Source organism: Balaenoptera physalus (genome assembly GCF_965194825.1).
Source record: "Balaenoptera physalus genome assembly, chromosome: 12".
NCBI lineage: Eukaryota > Metazoa > Chordata > Mammalia > Artiodactyla > Balaenopteridae > Balaenoptera > Balaenoptera physalus.
Genome location: NC_138897.1, coordinates 47808519 through 47832543, shown reverse-complemented (window position 1 = coordinate 47832543; position 24025 = coordinate 47808519). Strand labels below are relative to the sequence as shown.

The 24025-nt window shown below is 35.9% G+C and overlaps 1 protein-coding gene and 1 long non-coding RNA gene across 11 annotated transcripts in view; one reads left to right on the top strand and one right to left on the bottom strand.

Annotated features, from left to right (window-relative positions):
• LOC309639260 overlaps positions 1-24025 on the top strand; it is a 433950-nt gene that overhangs the window by 189770 nt on the left and 220155 nt on the right. The gene's annotated exons all lie outside the window — the stretch shown is intronic.
• NOL4 (nucleolar protein 4) overlaps positions 1-24025 on the bottom strand; it is a 401283-nt gene that overhangs the window by 172937 nt on the left and 204321 nt on the right. For all 10 annotated transcript variants that reach the window (XM_082416104.1, XM_082416103.1, XM_082416105.1 and 7 more), the window contains one exon: positions 15012-15295. In XM_082416104.1, the coding sequence (XP_082272230.1) occupies positions 15012-15295 (284 nt within the window). The remainder of the gene's footprint in view (positions 1-15011; positions 15296-24025) is intronic.

Sequence of the window (24025 nt, the reverse complement as noted above, 5' to 3'; positions counted from 1 at the left end):
AAATTTACTAAAGTTAATATCTAAAATAATCATGCATCATACTTAAGGTAAAAACCTGGGCTAGGATCATTCCTTCCTAACACAGACATCTTTAACTGTGTTTATCTTACTTGTAGGAAATATTTTGGAAGTAAATAATATCCCCAGGAAAACTCATTCATGCTCATTCTATGTATCCTTGCATAATAATATTTTTGCAAGAGGTACAGACACAATTTTATTTTACATTTTGGTTTTGGCACTTAACAATTTAGTTCTGAATCCACCCTTTTGAGGAACTTCTTAAGGACAAGTGTTAAAGTATATGATTCTCTTTTGACTTTTATTGATGTTTTCCAGTGCTCTGAAACTCTTTCATGTGAATATGCTGCCCAGTGAATATTTTTATTATTCCACGTGTTTTATTCTAGATAATTATCTTTTTTTTTTTTTAATTTTATTTATTTATTTATTTATGGCTGTGTTGGGTCTTCGTTTCTGTGCAAGGGCTTTCTCCAGTTGTGGCAAGTGGGGGCCACTCTTCATCGCAGTGCGCGGGCCCCTCACTATCGCGGCCTCTCTTGTTGTGGAGCACAGGCTCCAGACGCGAAGGCTCAGTAGTTGTGGCTCACGGGCCCAGCTGCTTCGCGGCATGTGGGATCTTCCAGGACCAGGGCTCGAACCCATGTCCCCTGCATTGGCAGGCGGATTCTTAACCACTGCGCCACCAGGGAAGCCCAGATAATTATCTATTGATGTAACTGTCTCATTCATGGTCTAGGCTTTTTAGAAAAGAGACCACATTTTATTCATCTCTGCATTCTCAGAGTCCAGCATGATACCTGACTCATATTAGACCCTCAAGGCATGTTTGTTTGATGGATGAAATAAAGTTTATTTACTTCATCCCTTTTGCAAATCTAGCACTTTGACCATTTAAAATACCTTAGTGAATTAGAAGAGTGTACTATCTATTTGGCTTTCTAAAATGCACATGGAATCACATTTTCCTCCTTGCTGAAAGATCCTTTCTTGTTACTTTAATTCCTTAACCTACTGCATGGTTTCATTCATTTACAATCATAATACAAATAACGATAGTTCCTTTTTCTTTTGTCTTAGGACAAAAGAAACATTCCAGTTTCTTTTTTTCATTTGGTGTTCATCACATTTTCCAGTTTCTTTCTTTCATTTGGTGTTCATCACATTTCCCATATCCCTAGCATTTAACTCAAAGTTTTGCCCATAGAAAACAGTTACTATATATGTCTAAATGAAGAATTCTAAGCAATAAGGATTATCCTCTCATTTTATGGGTAAGTAAAATTGAATTAAAGCAAGATTAAGTAATCTGTCCAAGCCTTCACAGTTTAGTCAACTGCAAAATTCTGAATCACTTTTCTTCCCTTTTCTGGATGAAAACTATTTTCCTTTTAACACTCAGGCGAAATAGGATGTTCCCAGGAAAATCTTTCCTGACCACCCCAATCTTCCACTCCTATCTCTCCTCTCAAGAAAATGAATCATCCACTTACACATGTGACTTATTTTCAATCTTAAATGACTGTACTTAGCAGACTATCATATAGTAATGTGTTTGTCTCTCCTCTTTTCTTGATGCCCCTGGAGAGAAGACCTATGTCTTTTTCATTTCAGCAATCTTAGTGCTTAGTATGTAATTGGTGCTCAAATCTGAATTTGTTGAATTCAGTTGAAAAGCCAATGTTAAGGCAGTATGTTGAAATATTAACTTAAAATTATATTTCATTTTTATAATTATACTCTTACTTTAACCAAATATAATTTTAAAAATCATACAAATCCAATGAACCCTTTTTGTAAGGAAACCATATATTGACTCACGCCTCAGTTCTCTGAGATCTGCCTTTGTTCTCACCACTCAGCTGAAACTGCCCTCTGGAAGGCCTCTAGGGACACCCAAGTCAATGGCTCCTTCCCTTCTCCAACTCCCCAAATGATGCACCTTGAAAATGATCTATCGCCTCCCTCTCGTACATGGGGCTGGACAGGCCAGGTTCTCTGTGTTTTCTGGCTCTCTGTCAGCTTCATCTCTACCCTCCCTCCCTGTTCTCTCTTCTTTCATCCAATAGAGAAAGGCTCGGGTCTGTTGGCTGCCAATTTCCTATCTGATCTCCTGCTGACACTGTGTGGATGACTCCTACTTCTTTCCTCTCTAGTCTTTCTCCTCAAGGTTGGCCTCATATTTCCACCTGGCAGCCACTCAGGCCTAACTGACCCTTTAGAATCTGAAACTCCTTAAGCACAAAACAGGCTGGCATGGCTCCTGCCCTGGCAAAGGCCCTTGCACCTCTCCCCCGGGAAAGCTTCCCTCCACCTCCTGTCTCCAGCATCCTCAAACCATTCCCTGCAGCGCTGACACATCCATCCTCCTGCCCAAGGCTCAGTCAGTGCATCACTCTGCTGCTCGGCTGCTTGTATTCTTCCACGGTTCCCCAAGCTCAGGGACACCAACGAAGGAGCACACATTAGGACTGGGAAATGTCTGCCCTGACTCGCTTTTATGCACTCCTTAGTCCATCCAAACTCAAGGTTATTTGCTCTCAGATCACTCTGGCGTATTCTTGTTTTAGTGACTTTATTTTCTGCTTTCCGTTCAGCTCCTTAACCTTCTCTCATCATAACTATCCTTATTCTTTGGGTTCATACGAATGCTTTCCTCCATGAAACCTTCAATTCCTTTGTGTTTTCACAGAACAGTTTTTCACATAAGGATGGACATTCATCTATTTTCACCTTTTAATTGGTTTATGTAATAGCTCCTTCAGAAGCAGTTCTATAGCTTCCACAGTCTATAGTACTCTGCCCATACAGGAACTGAGGAGTATTTGATGACTCAGACAATTCTGACCTAAAGACAATTACTTCAGCATTATAGCAGCATCTCTGATGAGAAAGCTAACACCAGGAATAATATTTTAATTAAAATGTAGAAATAAATATCACAGGTTAATTTTGGGTTTTTTTTGTTTTTTTTGTTTTTATTTATTTATTTTTGGCAGTGTTGGGTCTTCGTTTCTGTGCAAGGGCTTTCTCTAGTTTCGGCAAGCGGGGGCCACTCTTCATCGCGGTGCGCGGGCCTCTCACTGTCGCAGCCTCTCTTGTTGCGGAGCACAGGCTCCAGACACGCAGGCTCAGTAATTGTGGCTCACGGACCCAGTTGCTCCACGGCATGTGGGATCTTCGCAGACCAGGGCTCGAACCCGTGTGCCCTGCATTGGCAGGCAGATTCTCAACCACTGCGCCACCAGGGAAGCCCTAATTTTGGTTTTTAAAAGCCTGTCTTAAGTGGTGGAGAGATGAACGGGGAGAGCACAGAGCATTTTTAAGGGCAGTGAAAACACTCTGTATGATACCATAATGATGGATGCCTGTCATTATACATTTGTCCAAATCCAAAGAATATACAATACCAAGAGTGAACCCTGAGGTAAACTGTGGACTTGGGTGATTATGATGTATCAGCATAGGTTCAACAATTGTAACACATGTACTACTCTGGTGGGGGATGTTAATCATGGGGGAGGTTATGCATGTGTGGAACAAGGGGTATATGGGAAATCTCTGTACTTTCCTTTTAGTTTTGCTGTGAACTGAAAACTGCTATAAAAATTGTCTCAAAAATATTTGTCGTAAGCACCAAAGTGAAACCAATTAAAAACACTTAATTTTCTTTATATTGTTTGCACATTTGAGAATCACAACACAAGACCTTATAACCCCCCAAATACCTCCTTTACCAACCTGCTATGATGCTATCCTCCTCAATCACCATATTGGAAATTTACTTCATTTGATTCACTGTTTTTTTAATTGAAATATATTTGACATATAACATTGTGTAAAGTTAAGGTGGACAGCATGTTAATTTGACACATTTATATATTTGTAATCTGATGAATATTGTAGTGATAATTAGCACCTCTATCATATCACATAATTATCATTTTTTTAGTGGTCGTAATAATCAAGATCTACTCTCTTAAAATGTTTGATGATTATAGTACAATATTGTTGTTTATATTCAGTATACTGTGCATTGTATCTCTAGGGGTTATTTACTACTTATTGCAAGTTTGTATCCTTAAACATCTGTCCTACCTCCTCAATTCCATCCCGTGCTAACCAACATTTTACTCTCTGTTTTTACAAGTTTGTCTTTTTTAGATTCCAGGTAAGTGATATCATGCAGTGTTTGTCTTTCTCTATCTGACTTATTTCACTTAGCATAAAGTCCTCTCTATGTATGTTGTTGCAAATGGCAAGGTATCCTTTCTCATTGCTGAATAATATTTCATTATGTGTGTGTGTGTGTGTGTGTGTGTGTGCGTGTGTGTATCCCCACATCGTATTTATCCATTCATTCACTTATTTCACTTACCATAATATCCTCTCGATTTACCCATGTTGGTGCAAATGGCAAGGTGTCCTTCTTTCTCATCGCTGAATAATATTTCATTGTGTGTGTGTGTGTGTGTGTGTGTGTGTGTGTATCCTCACATCCTATTTATCCATTCATCCATTAATGGGCACTTAGGTTGTTTCCATATCTTGGCTATTGTGAATAATGCTATAATAAACACAGGAGTTCATATATCTGTTTGATATTCTGTTTTCATTTCCTTCAGGTATATACCCAGAGGTAGAACTGCTGGATTATATTGTAGATCTATTTTTTAATTTTTTGATATAAAAATTTTTCCATATTGTTTTCCACAGTGGCTGAACCAATTTACATTCTACCAACAGTATATAAGGATTTCCTTTTCTCCACATCCTTGCCAACACTTGTTATCTTCTGTCTTCTTGATGATGGACATTATACTGGGTGTGAAGTGATATCTCATTGTTGTTTTGATTTGTATTTCCCTGATGATTAGTGATGCTGAACATCTTTTCATGTACCTGTTGGCCATTTGGATAACTTATTTGGAAAAATTTCTATCTAGTGCCTCTGCCCATTTCTTAGTCAGATTGCTCCCTCCCCCGCTTCCTTCCTTCCTTCCTCCCTTCCTTCCTTCCTCCCTCCCTCCCTCTCTCCCTCCCTCCTTCTCTTCCTTCTTTTTTTGCTATTTAATTGTATGAACTCTTCATTTATTGGTTTGGCCAAAAAGTTCATTTGGGGTTTTCTGTAACATCTTACGGAAAACCCCAAACAAACTTTTTGGCCAACCCAATATTTTGGCTATTAACCCTTTCTGATACATGGTTTGCAAAATCGTTCTCCCATTTGGTAGGATGCCTTTTCATTTTGTTGATTGTTTCTTTTGCTGCACAGTAGCTTTTAGGTTTGATGTAGCCCCATTTATTGATTTTTGATTTTGTTGTTTGTGCTTTTGGTGTCATATCCATTTGAGTCACGGTTTACTGTGAAATATTCAAATGAGAATCTCTGGCCCAGAGAGGTAAGACTGTATACATATTACTTGGAATAGGACATATTCATATTCCATCAATTCATATTAAGGCCAGAGTCAGTTGTATGGTGGGGAGTTCAAGGAAGCCAAGATACAATGTGAGGAAACTGCTACTGTGAGAAAGTGGGTAGAATAAGATCAATACAGTATATTCCCACATCACTGTATCTTTTCCCTTCAACAAACATTTTGTAAGGAGCAAGCCTCATGCATGTAAATCACTTTACTGTATGACCACACTATCCATCACCCATCACCTCGTCCTCATTATTCATGGATCATCTTTCTAAAAGTTGAAAAAAGAAGAGATTTTTTTCCTGGTTGAGGTAATCAAGGAAGGTGTTATGAAGGAAGGTGACATTTGAATTGGACAAATTCCAACAGAGTCAGGAAAGATTTTAATAAGCAGCAGTTCCATGATATCCTAGGATCTATTTCTATGAGTACATGTTATAAATTCCCAGAAATGGGTCCTAGAATAAATGCCTGTAAAATGCCTCTGGGAATGTATTATATATTCTAGATTCGTGGAAAATAAGTGTAACTAAAACAAAATAAGGAAAAGAAGACAAAAAGAGGAAGAAAAGGAAAGTAGTACACATTAGTTGAAATAAATATGCTTCTTCAAATCATCAATCTGAGTTAAGTAATTAGTAGGCTATTAAAAATGGTTATTCAACTCCCCAAATAAATATTTATGAATTGAGAACATTTTTGCAAGATTTAGCTAAGCCTCAAATTCTGAAGTCAAAAACAATCACCACAGCAATTCCGTTTACTGTGCATTTATGTGAAAAATGAACACAGCCTTATTTAATCTTCACAATTGCCTACAGGTTAAGTATTATTATCTGCATTTTACTGATGAAGTATCCAGGCTTAAAAAGTACAGACCCTCAAAGTCACAGAGCTGCAGTATTGCTTCCCGATCAGGGAACAACTGGGAACCATAAAATAGCAGCTAGGGGTCTCAGCATTAAGTCAAATTTGCTTTTGCTTACTTTCAGACCCTACCCCATGACCTCAGCTTACACTGTAGTGGTTGAAATGTGAGCCAAATGATTTGGGGTTTAAATCCGAATTATAGAAATTCTTAGTATAGCCATATTTATAAATTCTTTGGGTCTTAATTTTTCCATATGTGAAAAAATGAGAATGATAACTGAGCCTAATTCCGTTGGATTACATGAGTTAGTTCTTAGAAGAGTGCCTGGAAAATAGTAAGAACTCAATGAATGTTACCTGTCATTATTATTCTTTGGGACCAAGTTAATGACTTAATTCTTTTCTTTTTAACTCTGTTATCTGAGTTACCCTGTTGACCCCAGCTAACTCCAGGATCTCCATTTCAAAAATATTTTTAAAATACTAATAACGAGACTACAGATAGTTGCTCTTAGGGAGTATACTTTAAGACTCATCAAATATTTAATATTAATGAAAATCATAAGCTATTATATTAAGATAAATTAGAATGTACTGCTCTCTGTCTCTGGCATTAATTTTTCTTCTTTTATTCTTTCCCCAAATTTGGGTCAACATCAAGTGTTTCAAGGAATGCTGTTAATATCCATTATTTTGAGACATGTATAAATCACTGCAGGGTATTTCAACTACGTTTCTTTCTCTTAGGGTTCCTCTACCATTCTCTCAAGACACCTACAGACCAAATTACATTTTTAACTATTTGATATTATTCCAACTGATAGAACATAAGTAAAACAGACAAACACATGTACACTGATAAAACAAAATAAAATATCCTCCAGAAACCTCAAAAAACACTGAACACAAAAACATAAAAAATAAAACTCTTATTTCTTTTTGAGCTATTGATGAACCATCAAATAAACACAAAGGTAACAAGTGGTCTATTTTCTTTTTTTTGTACTTTGGTTAAAGATACAACCTATCATTCTAACCAGATTATTTATGAATGTATGGAATTGAAGGCTGAAGGATCAGTTGAGATTGTGTATTGACCCAACTGAACTCTTACATGTTTAGAAAGGAACTCAAAATTGATATTTTGCTGCATATGGGAAATTAAAATCAACTTCGCTTCGCATATTTCAGGATGTAAATTATAAAAGTCCTTTGCCTTCTCCATTCTCCTGAGATAACAAATGTGAAATGATCTAACATGGACTGAAACACACATAGCAGGCATTCAAAAATGGTAGTTCTACCATCCGTCTTTCTGTAATAACTTATAAAGAATAAAAGTATATATAACAGTAAGCATGACAGCGTAAGAATTCAGAAGGACACTGATTTGGGTGGTAGGAGTCAGTTGGGTTCATCTCCCTTTCTTCAAATGCAAAGTGAAGTGGTTCCTGATTTTAAAGATTGAATTTTTCTATAGTGTAATTAATTTTACAGTCTATGAGCAAAGCAAGCACTTTTTCACAAAAGCATTATATACTTTTAAATTTAGATTGCAAATAGGATAGATAGTATAAACCAATTTATACTATATCATTCTTGTATATCTTTTGATTTAAAAAATGTACTAAGAACAGAAGGAAAAATATGTCCAATAACTAGCAGACCTGAAGTCCAGGCAACTTGTAAGAATAAAATACACTGTATGTGTGTGTTTTATACACACTCTCTATCTATATAACACATATGTAAATATATAGGTATATATGTATGTGCATATATACATATTATTACATGAATGCTATTTTAAATTGGTAGCTAATAAAACTTAAGCTTAAAATTTACCCTGGGGTTTTTTAAAGGCCCACTCTAACTCAGCTCCTACCCATTTATTTTTACATTCATGCACTAAAACAATAAATGGATATTTTGTAGACTTGCTTAGGTTTTCAACAGAGGCATCTGGTATATTATTTCCATTTTGTAAAATAATTCATAAAGAAGAGCAAAAACATATATTCGTATAAGAAATGTCACTGCAAGTATTTGCCATTTATCAAGTAACTATCTGCTAATTGTACTAGACCTCTGCCTCTCTGAATTGTTTGCCTGTCATAGCCTCCATATGGGTCCATAAACATAACTGGTCTTACACAGCATCAGCCAATGTGGGTGTAGTGAAAAGCACATGGGTTTCAGATGATCTGGGTTCAATACTAAGCTCTACCGCTTAAGTAACTATTGATATATAGTTAATTTCAGTTAAATAGTATAACATCCACTAGATTTTATGCCTTTATGTTTCAGTGAGACTGGTGATTACACATTCTCTCCTTATCAGATACAATGAATTGGTTTAAGTTAAAAATATGAAAGCATTACACAAGTGTTCATCATTATTAGAGTTGATATGGCATCCCAGTGTCATCATCCCTTTATCCTGTGGCTGTTAGTTTCTTTCACATGCAATTCTGTCCATTTAACATTCTAAATGTTTCTTAAATCTCTGCTTTCATCTTCACCCCTACTACCACCTTACTAAGGCAGGACCTCATGCTCTGTTTACAGCCCCCTCCCTTTTCATGCCACTTAAAGCCATCTGGTAACAAATATGTCACAATGATGAATCCCAAAACACAATCAGACCATGCTATATTCCTATCCAATATCCTAAAGTGATTCCCTGTCAACTACAAAGTGAAGTTCAAGCAATAAAAGGGCATTCATAGCCTACCCTAATCTTACACCTGAACTACTTCTCCAGGCTCATCTCTCACCACTTCCACCCTCAACATTCCTAGACACTAACTTAATGCTCTGCTCATTAAGAATTCCCTTCTCCCCTTCACCAGGTGACTATTTCCTACTTAACTGTTAGGAACTAACTTGAGAACTTTCCAAGGCATGGCTAATAGGCTTAGAAGGCATTCTCACATACAAACTAATTTCCATGTTATAATACACCTATTTATTTATGTGTCTATCTTTCTGGCTAAAATGTGAGTTCTTAATGATGGAGACCTTTTTTTTTTCTTTGTCCTTCTAGCACCCAAGCTAATGCCTAGCACATATTAGGCACATTTGTTGAATATATATTGTTGTTTCTACCTGAACCACATCTGGGCCAAAAATCTCTACACAATACCAGGAAGCCAGAAATTGAAAATCATCAAATTAAAACAATAATAAACTGGAATAGCCACATGACAAAGACCAAAATAATATTATTCCAGAAGTTAATCCACCATTCCTATGTTTCAAAGGCAATCTCATTACACCTAAATATTTCAGAGATATTTTGAAAAACTCAACTGCTTCCATTCATCATATCTAAATAAAACCACATAGCAATTATTAATGGTAATTGTGAGAAATATTTTATAAACTTTAATTTGAATGGTAATATCCATTTTGATAAAAATTTAAAGGAAAGATTGAAAATAATGTCACATGGGCCACATTGAGGAAAAACATATTTTTAAGTGAAGTGAAGATTGAAGGGTCCTGGGAACTAAGCCAAAAACTAAATATGTAGCAACTACAGTGACACATTAACCCTCAAACAATAATTACCTTCCTACTGCAGTTATTACTTGAAAGATTATTCTTTCAGGGATTGATTCAGAATATTTTACCATATTAAGTAAAATGCAGCTGGGTCACAGATACTAAGAGAAAAAGAGAAAACCAAAAAGAAGAAAAATATCTATGATACATGTTTTTAAGTTATGTATTTCCCTCCATTAGAGTTCTAGGTTTGTTTCTGTTCTCATCTCTTAATAATTTTGAACATATCTATACCCAGATTTGGGTTTTCTTGGCCTTTCTTTTTTCATATAACTAGTCCCTTAATGCTTCCTCCTGAGTCTTATTTTCCAAGCTCTTAATCAACATTTCTACTTTCTTCCGGGCTCTAATGTTACCAGTTGTCCTTTAAAAATGTGGCCATCTGCAAGTAGAAAATAAATAACTCCTAAACTCTTTTCATGCAATAGATTTCTTCTTTAGATTGGTTAATATGATTCCCAGCTAGTCCAGTAAGTGACTTTGCATAATAATAAGCAATTTGTAAATGGCCTAGTCCAGTTCAGCTATCCTTTTTAAGCATTTCTATTCACTGTTAAGTTTTTAAAATGCTTTATAATCATTTTTGCTTGATATTCTTCATAATAAAGTTGTGAAATAGGTCAATATTAAACTCACTGGAATCTAAGTTTCTCAGAGATACTACATAATTAGGCTTTTATATTCCTCCAAGGTAAAACAGAGGCTAGCCTCAGAAATATTGGAAGAAAGAATTGGTAATAGTGTCACTTTATAAATTTGCACAGAATTGATGAAACATTCCTAAGGACTTGAAAAGGTAGCACTGAACAGATGAGTTTGCTAAACCTTTACATGAAGGTCACCTGACAGCCTTGCGGCACTCTGTGTTTAGAGTTGGATTGCAAGAAGAATTCCTGAAGCAAAATGCCAGATACAGTCTCCTTCACAATAAAAATGATTCAGCTTTCCTACCCAGCCTCTACAACTAACATCAATCCAATTTCCCACTAACTCTGCTAATTCTTCCTCTGCCATGGGTTTTGAATCCTACTCTAAGCCTTAACTCTCCTAAACATCCTCCAAGTGTAGACCTATGTCACTTCACCTAAGGATTACTCCATTTAACCACTTACATCAATTTTGAAATGCCCTGTATTCTGGCTTCTAAAATATCCCCTATTCTTATCTGGCTGCCTTCATTTTCTTTTTGGGTTCTTATTCCCCTATAAACTCCTTCTATGCCACTTGTTCCTGATGGGTTTACATTCTGCAGGATGACATATTTTGAGCTCATCTCTCATTAGTCTATGTAATTCTGAGGTGATCTTATCAACCACAAGAGCTTCAAGCAGCACTTCTCTGAAATCTTTCACATGTCTCTCTCTCCAACCTGAATGTTTCTTCTAAGCTGAAACATATGTCCCCAATACCTATTAAACATCTCTAATGGATACTGCATAAATACCATAAACTTTATATGTCAAACCAGCTTCCTTCAAATGTTTCTCATTTTGAATCTTAGTAAATGTAATCACCATCCACTCAGGAAACCAGGCCCTAAATCCTGGAGTCATACTAAAATGTTCTCTGCTTCACTTCCCACATTCAGTAAAACTTTATTTCTCCAAAATATTTGAGAAACTACTATGTACCAGATATTAAGCCATGTGCTAGACATACCGCAGTGAGCAAGGTAGACATCATTCTTATACTCATAGAATTTACAACCTAATGGAATGTATAAAGAGGCCATTCATATGGTAATCTATGTGAAAGACATTCCCAAGAGTTTGGCAATATACAACCTATGGAGCTGTATATGGTAGTCCTGCAGACACAGTGTCAAAAGAACAACAGTATCATGTTCGTTATTACTTTTTTTACTATGCCTCTGCATTATAATTTTCCTGGACTGCCACAATAACTCTCTAACCATTTTCTGTCTTTTTTTCCTAGTCCCTATTGTATTCAGCCACTACAATGTTGCCAGAATAATCTTTCTAAAATTCCAAGCTGACCACAACCTTATCATGCTAAACACTACCTATAGGATACAATCCAAACTCCTTAAACTGGCCTACAAAGCCTTCACGATAGAGCCTCTTTATCCTCCATTCCTCCACACGTTCTCCACTGCGGCCATGCTAAGCTCCTTGCCAATCTCCACGCTCAGAGTACTCTCTCACTGTTCTAGGCCTCGAAACATGCTCTACCATAAATAATCCTCCCCATCTGAATCACTTCTTGCCCTTCACACTTATCCCTGGCATCAATCTCTATAAAGTCTTCCTTAAGATTCATCATGGTCCTATGGGTGTCCCACCTCTGCTCTCTCATGTCACCCTGCCATATGCCCATCATATTACTTATGGAATCAGATTATAATTACAAGTTTGCTTCTCTTTCCTGATAGACTATAAGTTTTTGAGAGTCAGGGACCCTGCTTTGCTCATTTTCATATTTTTGCTTCCTCTAACAGTGCCTTGCATGTAGGAGTTCCTCGATAAATAGTTGGTGAATAAATTAACTGGTGGCAAATAGTCTATCTTGCATAATGATACTGGGTTTTTCCTCAAATACCATGTTATGAAGTCATACCTATCTCAGAATGGACAGTAGTTTCCTAGCCTAGGAGGCCAACTCACCCTTCCTGTCTCCATTCCAGGTCCTTCACAGTGTCTAATAAGAGAATCCTTCCAAGAAATGGCAGTCTTACAGTTCCTTCAAAGTACAAGATTCACTTCCTGAAGGAAGCCCTCTTAATTACTTCAATAGAAATAGTATATTCTTATTCAGAACTCTCCATGTTTTAACACAGGAATAGATATTTGCCTACATTTTTGCTAAGAAACTTTTCTATGTATATGTGTAATAGGGAAGAACAAATCTGACTCCATACTGGATCTGTTTATTTTAACCTTCGTGTTCTATTGTTTTTGCTACAAGTTAAAAATGTTGCCTACAGCCTGAAATATACAGGATAGCCCATTCTCAAGGCTCTGATGTTTAAAGGTATAACACTTTTCCATTCATATAGAGATAAAAAGTTGCAGAACAGAGTATAACATTCATGACCGGACCTGCCTGGCCAGCTACAAGAACAAAGGATTCCCACACCAAGAAGTCTGCACCGACCAACCACACACCCTCCCCTTTTAGTATAAAAGAAGCCTGAATTCTAACTTGGATAAGATGGTTCTTTGGGACGCTAATCCACCATCTTCTTGGTCTGCTGGCTTTCTGAACAAAGTCGCTATTCCTTACCCCAACACCTCAACTTATTGGACTGTCGTGCGGTGAGCAGTACGAGATTGCACTTGGTAACGTATGTACTCTCTTTACCATGACTGTATTAAGAGCCATATGAATAAAGACTCTTCTGTCTTTGAGTTGTCTCTATTATCTACCCATTGCTGTAAGTGTGACAGGTATTTAATATATCCTTTCTGAAAAAATTCCTTCTGGATTCTCGTCCCAACATGCTGCCACAACTATTCTTACAAATTCAATTATTTTCTATTTCATCTGATTTGATTTCTTAGCAGTGTCCATCAAAGCTGACCGCTCTCTTTCTTGAAAGATGGACTTTGCTTAGCTTTACTACACTATGCCCTTCTGATTTTTCTTTTGTCTCTCTGGCTACTTCTCAGTCAGCTGCGGGAGCTGTTCTTTAACCAAACCATTAAACCTTCCTCAAAGGTGTCTCCTTCTCCCCCGGGTCCACTTCCCATCTTACTCTTCACAGCTCAATCAATCTGTGCTTTTTATAGCCCCATTTTGAAAGAGGTAGGAAAGTAACTTCATTCTGTCTAATGTATGGAAGAATGTGTTTTAATGAGCACAGTTCCTATGGTAATATTGAACAAGGGGGGAAAGAAGAGAAGAGCAAACCACTGGATGATTTTAGAAAAAAATTTCAGCAGATATATAGCATTAAAAGGACATTTTGTGATTAAGTTTTATAAAGACAGGGTTATGTGGAGGGCAGGGAAACTTAAGGGTTTTTTTGTTTTGTAAAATGTAACACGGCGATTCAGATCATGTTAGTGAATATAAAATCACCTGTGTTTGTATGATCTGGCTTTAAACCACTGAAGAGAGTACTGTGCATTTACCACTGCAAAAGTTGTAACAGCCTTCCTCAGGCAGAAGTGCTTAAGAGTCTGATAATGTCTAGTAACTTACTTAAAAGAGGAAAAAACAACACACTCTCAGGCAAGCAAGCGGATTTAAATAGAGCCAATTTAGAAAGCATAGCTTTTTAGCAAATTCAGAAATTAATCCAGATTAAGACATTTTGCTTTCAGGCTCTATTTCAAAAGACCACTTCTACAGCTCTAACTTAGAAGTGGGAGCAGGGGAGGGAGTCAAAATGTGTACACTACAAAAATCCTCATACGTTCAAAAGTATACCTTCAAAAATTATAGAGCAAAGTCATCAGCATGAATTGTCTCAAAATGATAGAAATATAGCTTAATTTTTTTAAGAATAAATCCATTGGGAATGGGGAAGATTGTAATTTATTCTGATATAAAGAATCTAGAAATTTAGATAATATATCTGAAACACGTTTCTGTCTTTTGTATAACACAGTTTATGATAAATTGTTTGTTCAAGGAGTTATTTAATCTATATGTTTCATCCGGAAAACTGACACATTTCTCCTATGTACATGAAGTAAGTTACTGACTGAAGTCCACAGGTCTCTAAAGCAAACTTAAGAATTTAATTGAAATTTCATTGCTACATACGCCTATCCAATCAAGTAGAAACTAGTGATTTTTTATAGTTCAAAATTGTGTTCTGAGAGCTAAACTTTCACATCTGAGTTCAACAAACTCCCAAAGACAGATCCATAAGATTATATACATGAGAAACATTAAATCAAGTGATTCCATATATAAAAACCCACCACTTTGCCTAAGAAAGGATGCATTTCGTTCACTGTTATTCCTGAAATTTATTCTGTTTATATAACATGAACACACAGTATCTACGATTATAAATTTCTTGGTAACCCAGTGTTGGGATTTGTTTACAATATTTTTAGTGACGATAATCTTTATCTCTTGTATAAATAAGTATTTCTTTGTGACCTTCATGACCAACTTAAAAGTTCTTTGAAAATCGTAACATGACCTTACCTTGCTTCCATTTTCTCTCGCTTCTTGTTCCATCTTGAGGTCAGAAATTAGCAGATTCTTGTATTTGCTTTTTCCATTACTGCTGTGGTCATCTATTCTGTATTCTGAAGTCAGCTGTGCTGAGAGGGGACTGTCACTCAGGTTCAGTGGCTGCTCGTCCTGCTCCAGCCCAGTTTTGCCATCACCGTTAGAGTCGCCCATCTCCCTGCTGTGTGGTCCCCCTGAAGCAATTGAACTGTGCCCCAGAGTCTCATTGCCATTAAAGCTCTCTGCAGCAGAATCATCTGTTGGAAAGAAAAATTTATATTTTGATTTTATTGACATGCTAATCAGTTTGTACTTCAACTAGCATTTTTTTTGGGGGGGTACAAGAGATAAAAGGAAAATTTATAATGATAACAGGATAAATTTATCAAGAGGTATAACAATATTCATAAACAATACCCATAAAAATTTGCTATGATTTTGATTGGGATTGAGAACTTACAACTTGACAATATTGAATCTTCCTAGTCATGAACATGGAAGATGTCTCTATTTACTTAGTTCTTCTTTGATTTTGTTCATCAGAGTTTTGTAGTTTTCCTCATATATATCTCATACATATTCTGTTAAATTTATACCTAAGTATTTCATTTTGGCATGCTAATGTAAATGATACTGTGGGGGGGGTTTCTGTTTTTTTTTTTAAATGTCTTTATTGGAGTATAATTTTTTTACAATGGTGTGTTAGTTTCTGCTTTATAACAAAGTGAATCAGCTATACATATACATATATCCCCATATCCCCTCCCTCTTGTGTCTCCCTCCCACCCTCCCTATTCCACCCCTCTAGGTGGTCACAAAGCACCGAGCTGATCTCCCTGTGCTATGTGGCTGCTTCCCACTAGCTAACTCTTTTACATTTGGTAGTGTACATATGTCCATGCCACTCTCTCACTTTGTCCCAACTTACCCTTCCCCCTCCCCGTATCCTCAAGTCCATTCTCTAGAGAATGGACTCAACTAGCATATACTGAGCTCCAATTTTGTGCTTGGCATTGTGCTACCTAATTTTACATATAATGTGTAGTTTATCCTTAGCAATAAACTTGTGAAGTAGCCATTGTTATTTTTAATCTAGTAGGGAAATTTAGGCACAAGAAGTGAAGTAAAATAATTAGAAGACAAAATAATAAGATGAAACAAAGAAAACAGTTCAATCTCAAATGCAATCTCAAAGAAAAGTAAATTTTTTTTAAAAAAGAGAGGGAACAAGATATTCGCCAATTATTTTGCAAGTAGTTTTTGTTTTTCCAGGGAGAACAACCAGATTTGGTGAAAATTCTCTAATGAAAGCATCTTCCACCTTGCTAGTGGGGTATATATTGGTACAAGCTATGGGTGTTTAATATGCATCTGAAACATTAAAAGTGCTCAGAAACTTTGCTCCAGTCATTATGAAGACTATTAAGCCTAAGGAGTTTAATCATTGCATGCATCTCTGTGCAGGTAAAAAGACAGTTAAATCAGTGTTGTTTATAATACAAGATTTAGAAATGATATAAATTATCAAAAATAAAAATTTGGCTTAACATATGTTGGAACGTTTAGATTATGGAATTAATCAATATTCCATTTTAAATACACAAGAAAATGTGAGTCATGAGGCACTGAATGGAAAAAACTAGCTACAGAAAGGTGTGGTCAATATGATCCCGATTTCATAAAAAGAAAACACATAAACACAAGAACAAAGAGACTGAAAAGTTGTAGTCGAAAATGTTAATACTGATGTCCTCTTAACAGTGTGGCACTGGATTTTCTAATATTCTCTATTATCTACTCTATGTATAATTTATAATGTATTATAAAATGTATCATTTATAATATATCATTAAATGTATATATAATTTTTCTATAACAAAAATGGAAAAACTGTAGAAAAAAGGGAAAAAGGAGAAGAAGCAGAATTAGGAAAACTTTTCTGGCTTTAAAATACATAATAAGCTTGTTTAGAAGAAAATATATCAATAACAATGTACTCAGAGTGAGAAATGAAATTTACCTAAAAATAAAATTCTGTTTCTCTTAATTTCCTCTTTACATTTATGGTAAGAATTTACTGTTAATTTTAAAGGATTATGATGGACAAAAGTATTAAACTGTTTCCTTTAGGGCAGGGCTATTGATGAAACCATGTAAATATCAGTGAGCAAGAGTAATAATATTCAGTGATTTTTTGTGACTTTTTTGTTTGATTTCTGCTATTCTCAAATATGCTTTCCTTTTGTAAGGTGCAATGAAATATTTGATGTCTTCTAATCAATTAAATTCACGGAAATAATGTTTACATTCTGAAGGAGTAGTACAGCTCACTTCTTCATTCATTTATTCAACAAACATTTACTGAGTGCCTATTTTTGGCCAAAAGTGGGTTAAATATTTGGCCAATAGAGACCCCTGCAGCTTCAATGAGTCAATGAGTTCACAGATAATTTAAAGAGACAGAAAAACAAACATGCAACTAAACTACAGAGTGAAAAAGGAACAAGGAATCCAGAACAAGGGATAAAGGCATCAGAGAAGGTTTCTAAAGAAGGTGGCTGAATTCCAAAGCTTTAACCAGGTGAAGAGTTGGGGAAGAGCATTCCCCACCTAGACATAGGCAGGTGCAAAGTCACAGAGGCAAGAATATGCAGGGCACATGAGGAATAAGAGTAGAGAGCTGAGTGCAAAAGAGAGACAGAAGAAAGGAAAACCTAAAAAGGGAGGAAGATAAGTGTTTTGTGTATCAAAGAGTTTGGATTTTACCTTGAGAGTCAACAGAAGTAATTTTAATTTACTGTGGGAAGTGATGTGAAAAAAATATGCTTTAAAGAGATTACTCTGTCTTGGATGAGAATAGTATGAAGGTGACAAAATGGAAGTTGGGGAGACCAGTTAGGAGATGTAGAAGCCATCTAAGTCAGCACTGCTGAAAGCTCAAACTAAAACAGCAGCAGTGCAGAATAAGAGTGGATGACTAAAAAAAAATCTTAAGAATAGAAAAGATATCAAAAACAAACTTATGATTACCAAAGGGGAAACGTAGGGGGGAGGGATAAGTCAGGAGACTGGGATTAACATACACACGCTACTATATATAAAATAGGTAACCAACAAGGACCTACTGTATAGCACGGGGAACTCTACTCAATATTCTGTAACAACCTAAATGGGAAAAGAATCTGAAAAAAATGAATATATGTATATGTATAACTGAAACACTTTGCTGTACACCTGAAACTAACACAACCTTGTAAATCAACTATACTCCAATAAAAATGAAAAAAAAAAAACAAAACAGTTAAGATTGGTAATAGATCGGGCTTCCCAGGTGGCACAGTGGTTGAGAGTCTGCCTGCCAGTGCAGGGGACACGGGTTCGAGCCCTAGTCTGGGAAGATCCCACATGCCGCGGAGCAACTGGGCCCGTGAGCCACAATTACTGAGCCTGCGCGTCTGGAGCCTGTGCTCCGCAACAAGAGAGGCCGCGATAGTGAGAGGCCCGCGCACCGCGATGAAGAGTGGTCCCTGCTTGCCACAACTAGAGAAAGCCCTCGCACAGAAACGAAGACCCAACACAGCCATAAGTAAATAAATAAAGAAATACTTAAAAAAAAAAAAAAAAAAAAAGATTGGTAATAGATAGACAAGGGTCCAGAACAAAGCCCAGGTTACTTGCTCTAGTAAAAAACGAAAACAAAGGGCATTCAGTGTAATTTTCAGCAAAATAGTATTTTTAAACAATTTTCTGAACCTATTTTGTGAGAAAATTAAAACATGTTCACAGCGCAAGATTCTACTTTTAAATTACTCTGTTTATGTACCCGTTCAAGAAAAGACCTCATTTGGAGAGAAGATAAGAGAATTTAGGAAACTGGCCATAAGAAATATGATGTAGCAGTTTCCACGGCTATTAATTTGAGAAACTGATAACATTCTTTTAACAAGGAAATATCAAGGTTTGAAAAACAAAATTAGGGGAATAACATATGAGTAATTTGGAATTTTATGGACGTTCTTTTATGCTAAGTCATATGGTTATGCTAAAGTATGAAAGGTCATTTCTGATTATTTCTTTCCAAGAAAATCCAAAGAAGAGTATAATGGACACATTCAAGTCCAATCATTTAATTCATGAAGAAAACTGTGATTTAACATTTGTGTACTAGAATCCTTTAAAAAAATAATAAAAGTTTCATGTAAGAAATTTTTATCAATATGTTAAAAAAATATAACGCTAAAGATACATTTAAAAACTAAATCTACATTAGCATGAAACAAATCCAATGTCAATTATAGATAAAAATTAAATAAGCTATATCTGTTTCTTTAATCTGATATCATCATACATATTAAAAAATAGTATACCATTTATTCATTTTTCAGGTAAGAGAAACATTATCATTTATCAGGAGAGTCTTTAATAAAAGTCATGTATTTATAATTTTTGTATAAAGAATAAACAATAAAGGAGAAAATATTTTTAGACAGAGTGGTTCACTCCAGATGTTACCAAGGTAACTAAATTCAACAGCTTTACATATTTCATTCCTGAGTAAATCAGTATGTTTCATGAAGACCAAATTAATTATTCACTCATTTGTATCAAATATATATCCACATACTTTATCTTGTAAATGGTAAAAGAACCGATAATCTCATGTGCCACTGTTTCATAAATCAAAATTTAGAACAAAGTTTTTGATGTCTGTATTAGAAAAATTTAATATAAAGAGGTGAGCAGACATTGAGGATACCGTAATGAGTTTTTATTTTCTAGTTTCATAAAACCACGTTAATGGCTTTTATTCTCTCTTCCTTAAAGATACTTCTTCAGAATTATAGACCGCAGATCTAAGACTCCTATTTATCATACCAATTCACATCAGTTTACTGCTTTACACGGGAAATCTGCTTCCTTACCCAACAGAGTTTGCTCCATCCTGAGTGGCTGCTGGCGTGTGGGTACCGGGCTGCTACACAGAGAGTGTAGTGTTTAGATCTGTAGATATGACCTTTAGGTTCACAGGCCCTGAACGATGGCGTGTCTCTCAAGTTTCAGCCTGGATACCATAGCATTGGAATGAAAAACTCTGTATTTGAGTCCCAAGGAAAAACAGCACCTGGAGCTTTGGAAATTAAGGTGCCCAGGATACCTAGCAACAGAGGAGAATGTGGAATGTGATGACAGGTAGTGTGGAATCTAGTGACATCAGGAGGGCAGTTGGATATTTATTTGGGTTGCGTTTGTGCTGAGGTTAGTTTTGATGGGATGAATCTAGTGTTGCCAAGGGGGCTGTCCAAGTGAGCTTGGCTCTTGTCTATAACACTAACCATGAGTGGCAGCCTATTTGTTTACTTCTTTCTCTTTCCCTACTCTCCATTCCCTCCACCAATTAGTACAGACCCTAGAAATACCATTTGTTTAAATTATTTCTAACATCCCCACCAGCATTTTGTGTGAAGTAGTTTCATCAGCACCGGAGTCAATGGTTAATTCTCCCTATATAAAAAGAATTAACCTATAACAGTGTGTGGTGTATGTGTGTATGTATATTTAAGTATATCTATTAATATACATAATATGTATATCTATCTTTCTCTCTCTCTCTATATATATATATATACATACATATATCTATTTTCTCTCTATATGTATACATGTATATGTATATCTCTCTTTCTGTTTATAAATATATGTGATATATATTTGAAATCTCCCAAAGCGCCTGACCTACTTTTGTACTCACTTTCAGTAGCTCTTCATTATAGCCTTTAGGCCAAGTGCCTTGGGCAAAATGAATAGGAAAAATATATATATCATCTTCATTTTAAGATTAATACTTGGAAATTTAATCCTAAAATGCAGGTCAGATGCTTATAAGGTCCAAAACACTATTTATTGCTTGCCCTAAAATGCAACATAGTCTCCCATCTCTAGTCCTTTGACTACATTTTGAAGTCAAAACATTCAGACTAAGGAGAAGTTTACTGATGCAGATAAAGTCATACGTGTGTTACATATGCATGCATGACTACTGCTAAAAGGTTAAAGGACATTGATTTTAAAATGATCAAACCAATATTGAGAGTAAGAAAGTAACAAGGAGATTCAGTTTTCCAGTAAATTAATTCTATGGAAGGGTGTTATCCTTGTTTGGGAGCTCTTAACTCGGCCCTTGCCATTGGAAGAATGGGCTCTAATTAAAGGAGCAGGATAGTGATGGCACTGAGATAAGCTACGTGTTGCAAAGCATATAACTTAAGCTCAGCACAATAATTAAGTAAGACTAATTCTGAGCTACCAATGAGGAAATAATGTATATTCTTTATGTTACTTTCTTTACAAATTTTAACCAAATACCTATCGTGTGCTAGACACTCTTCTTGAGATTGTGAGCTCATAGAGTCTCCACATGGAATTTGTTCTTAGACTATAACAAAAGAATTACAATACAAGGCAGAAAACAGTATCTATCCTACATGAGTTTCATATAAGGCACAATGAATAAAGTAGGTTCTTCGGAGAAAGAAAAGTTGCCTATACATCACTGGGGATGAGGAAGATATCAGAGAAGGCAGGTTACAAGAGGTACAATTTGAAAGAGGTGAGATATATGTAGATATATGATGGTGATGGTGGAGGTTTTTCTACTTCAGAGAGTATAAAAGAAAAAGAACCACAGGCAGGAAAGAGCTGGAAGAGGACAGGGAATTGAGTATATTCTACAATTCTACATACTAAGACAGGAAACTGTATATTTCAGTAAAGTTGTGGATCTTTTACTGTATATTCCTTTTTCTGGATCACAAAAAATCATTAACGGTTCTCCCAGGGTAGGTACTTGGAGAAGCCTACTGACTATGTGAGTCTAGTCTATTGAAAGTCTATCTCTGTTCCCACCTCAGAGCCACTGTCAACTGACTGATAACAAAGCATTCTCCCAGTTCTAAGAGGACCTATTTTTTGAAATGGCCATTAATGTAATAACTTACAAATGGTTTCTTAATTGTCTAAATAAGTTATAAACTACTATTTTCATGCTTACCCATTAGCTTGTTTAGGGTTTCAAAGAACTAGGTATTTTATAGAAAATCATAGGCATTAACATTTTTGAGAATTACAATGTGATTTTAAAATATCTCTGATTTATTTTGCTGATGAAGTCACAGTTATTGTGAATACTGTGTTTTACTGACTACATTTATAGTACATTAAAATGTTAACTTTCAGTTAGAGGTAAGTGAAAATTATATAGGTATGGATATATATGTATACATATATACATGTGTGTATATATAGAGTGCTTTATACAAAGTTGATGTCATTTATATAAATTAATTTGATAATAAGACAAATGATGTCATAGATAGCATAATGCACTAATGCAGCTGAATAAGACATTCATGTAGTATTATCAACTCACTCAAGAAGTTATTTACTGCTATAACTTAAAACCAAAACAATTGATACCGTGGGTCTTTTATGTTCTGTCTCATACAACAAGCAGTATATATGATGATAAAATCTCATTAAATTTAAAGTAAATCTAAGACAATTATACTATAGAAGTTCAATGTTTTACATGAAAACTGACAGCTAACCACTGGAGAGAAATGTTCAAGAAAATACATTAAATGGGCAATAGAAACAAGAAACAATGTCATGCAGTATTATAATAAAGCCATTCTATTAGAAAGTGATTTGAAAATTTATAAAAGGAGTGACTCAGGGATTTACCATGAATTATCTCAAACTGAAAGCTAAGTTAAATGAAAAAAAAGGTAACAGATTTGGGCTAAGTGATTCTGAAAAGAAATATTCTAATTAAAGCTAAAATTAATGCAATCCAAAAGGAGTTTCCCCTAATTTGGCATTTAGACAAACAACAACTCAAGAGGGTTTTTTTGCCTTGCCAGTAATAAGTCAGGAAATACTTTATCCTGAAAAGCTGAAAAGCAATGAAAACAAACAAAGGAAAAGAAGACCAACTATAACAAGCTTACTATTTGAAGCAAGTGTCATGGAGCTGGATAGGACTTTGGCTATCTTCAAATTTATCCTTACAGCAAGCACTGTTGGGTCTTTCCACCTCACAGACGCTCCCCTCTCTGGGAAGTGCCCTTGGCTCACAGTGATAAGACATAAGCAGCCATACTTCTATTTTGTCTGTTAACCCTTTTGGATCCGATTCCTTCACTAACTTGAACAAATCAGCCATTATTCTGCCTAATGCATCCTTCTGAGTTCCGGTCCACCAGGTCACAACAAGCCATTTGCTTTCACTCACTGCCATGTCCCAAGATCATATTAATTCTCCGGTTCTGTACTACAATCTAGTTCACAGGGGACTTTAACTGCCAAACCAAATCCTACTAGAAACCACCACAGTTCTACAATATGATGAAACCATACTAAAATTTCTGGGGAGCAAAAATGGTAAAATCATGTCTGCCTTGGTAAGACATGATGATAAGGGATGGATGATAATTCTAAAATATAAGGGCCTGCATTCTCGATGAGGGGGAATCTAGGTTCCGGAGCATAACTATATACTATACACCCACTTCAAAGTGAAGGATATGTTGTTAAAACTTGACTTCTTTACCAATAAGAAGAAGGCACATCACCTAGTAGGTTTTGTCTGGTGTAGATTACAGTGAAAGGGGATTTTCCACTTAACCTTCATGAAGACAAAGTGAATCAGGTATCTGTAGCAGACCAGGATGGCGTATGGAGCCGGGGGTAATCCCTAACAGGAGAATTTCTGTCAGGACAACCAAGGTTTTAGTGTAAGGTGATCTATTCTTCCTTGAGTGACTTTGCCTTTTGATAAGAGCTCCTAACTCTTTTCCAGTTGGACATCATGAACTGAGGACACTTGGTCCACTAAACATTGTATTTAGGTATGCTCAGTAGTCCTTCCTCATCAAGTGGAAGTGCAATATATAGAAATGAGTCTGTTCAGCCCCAGCGGTGTGTGAGCA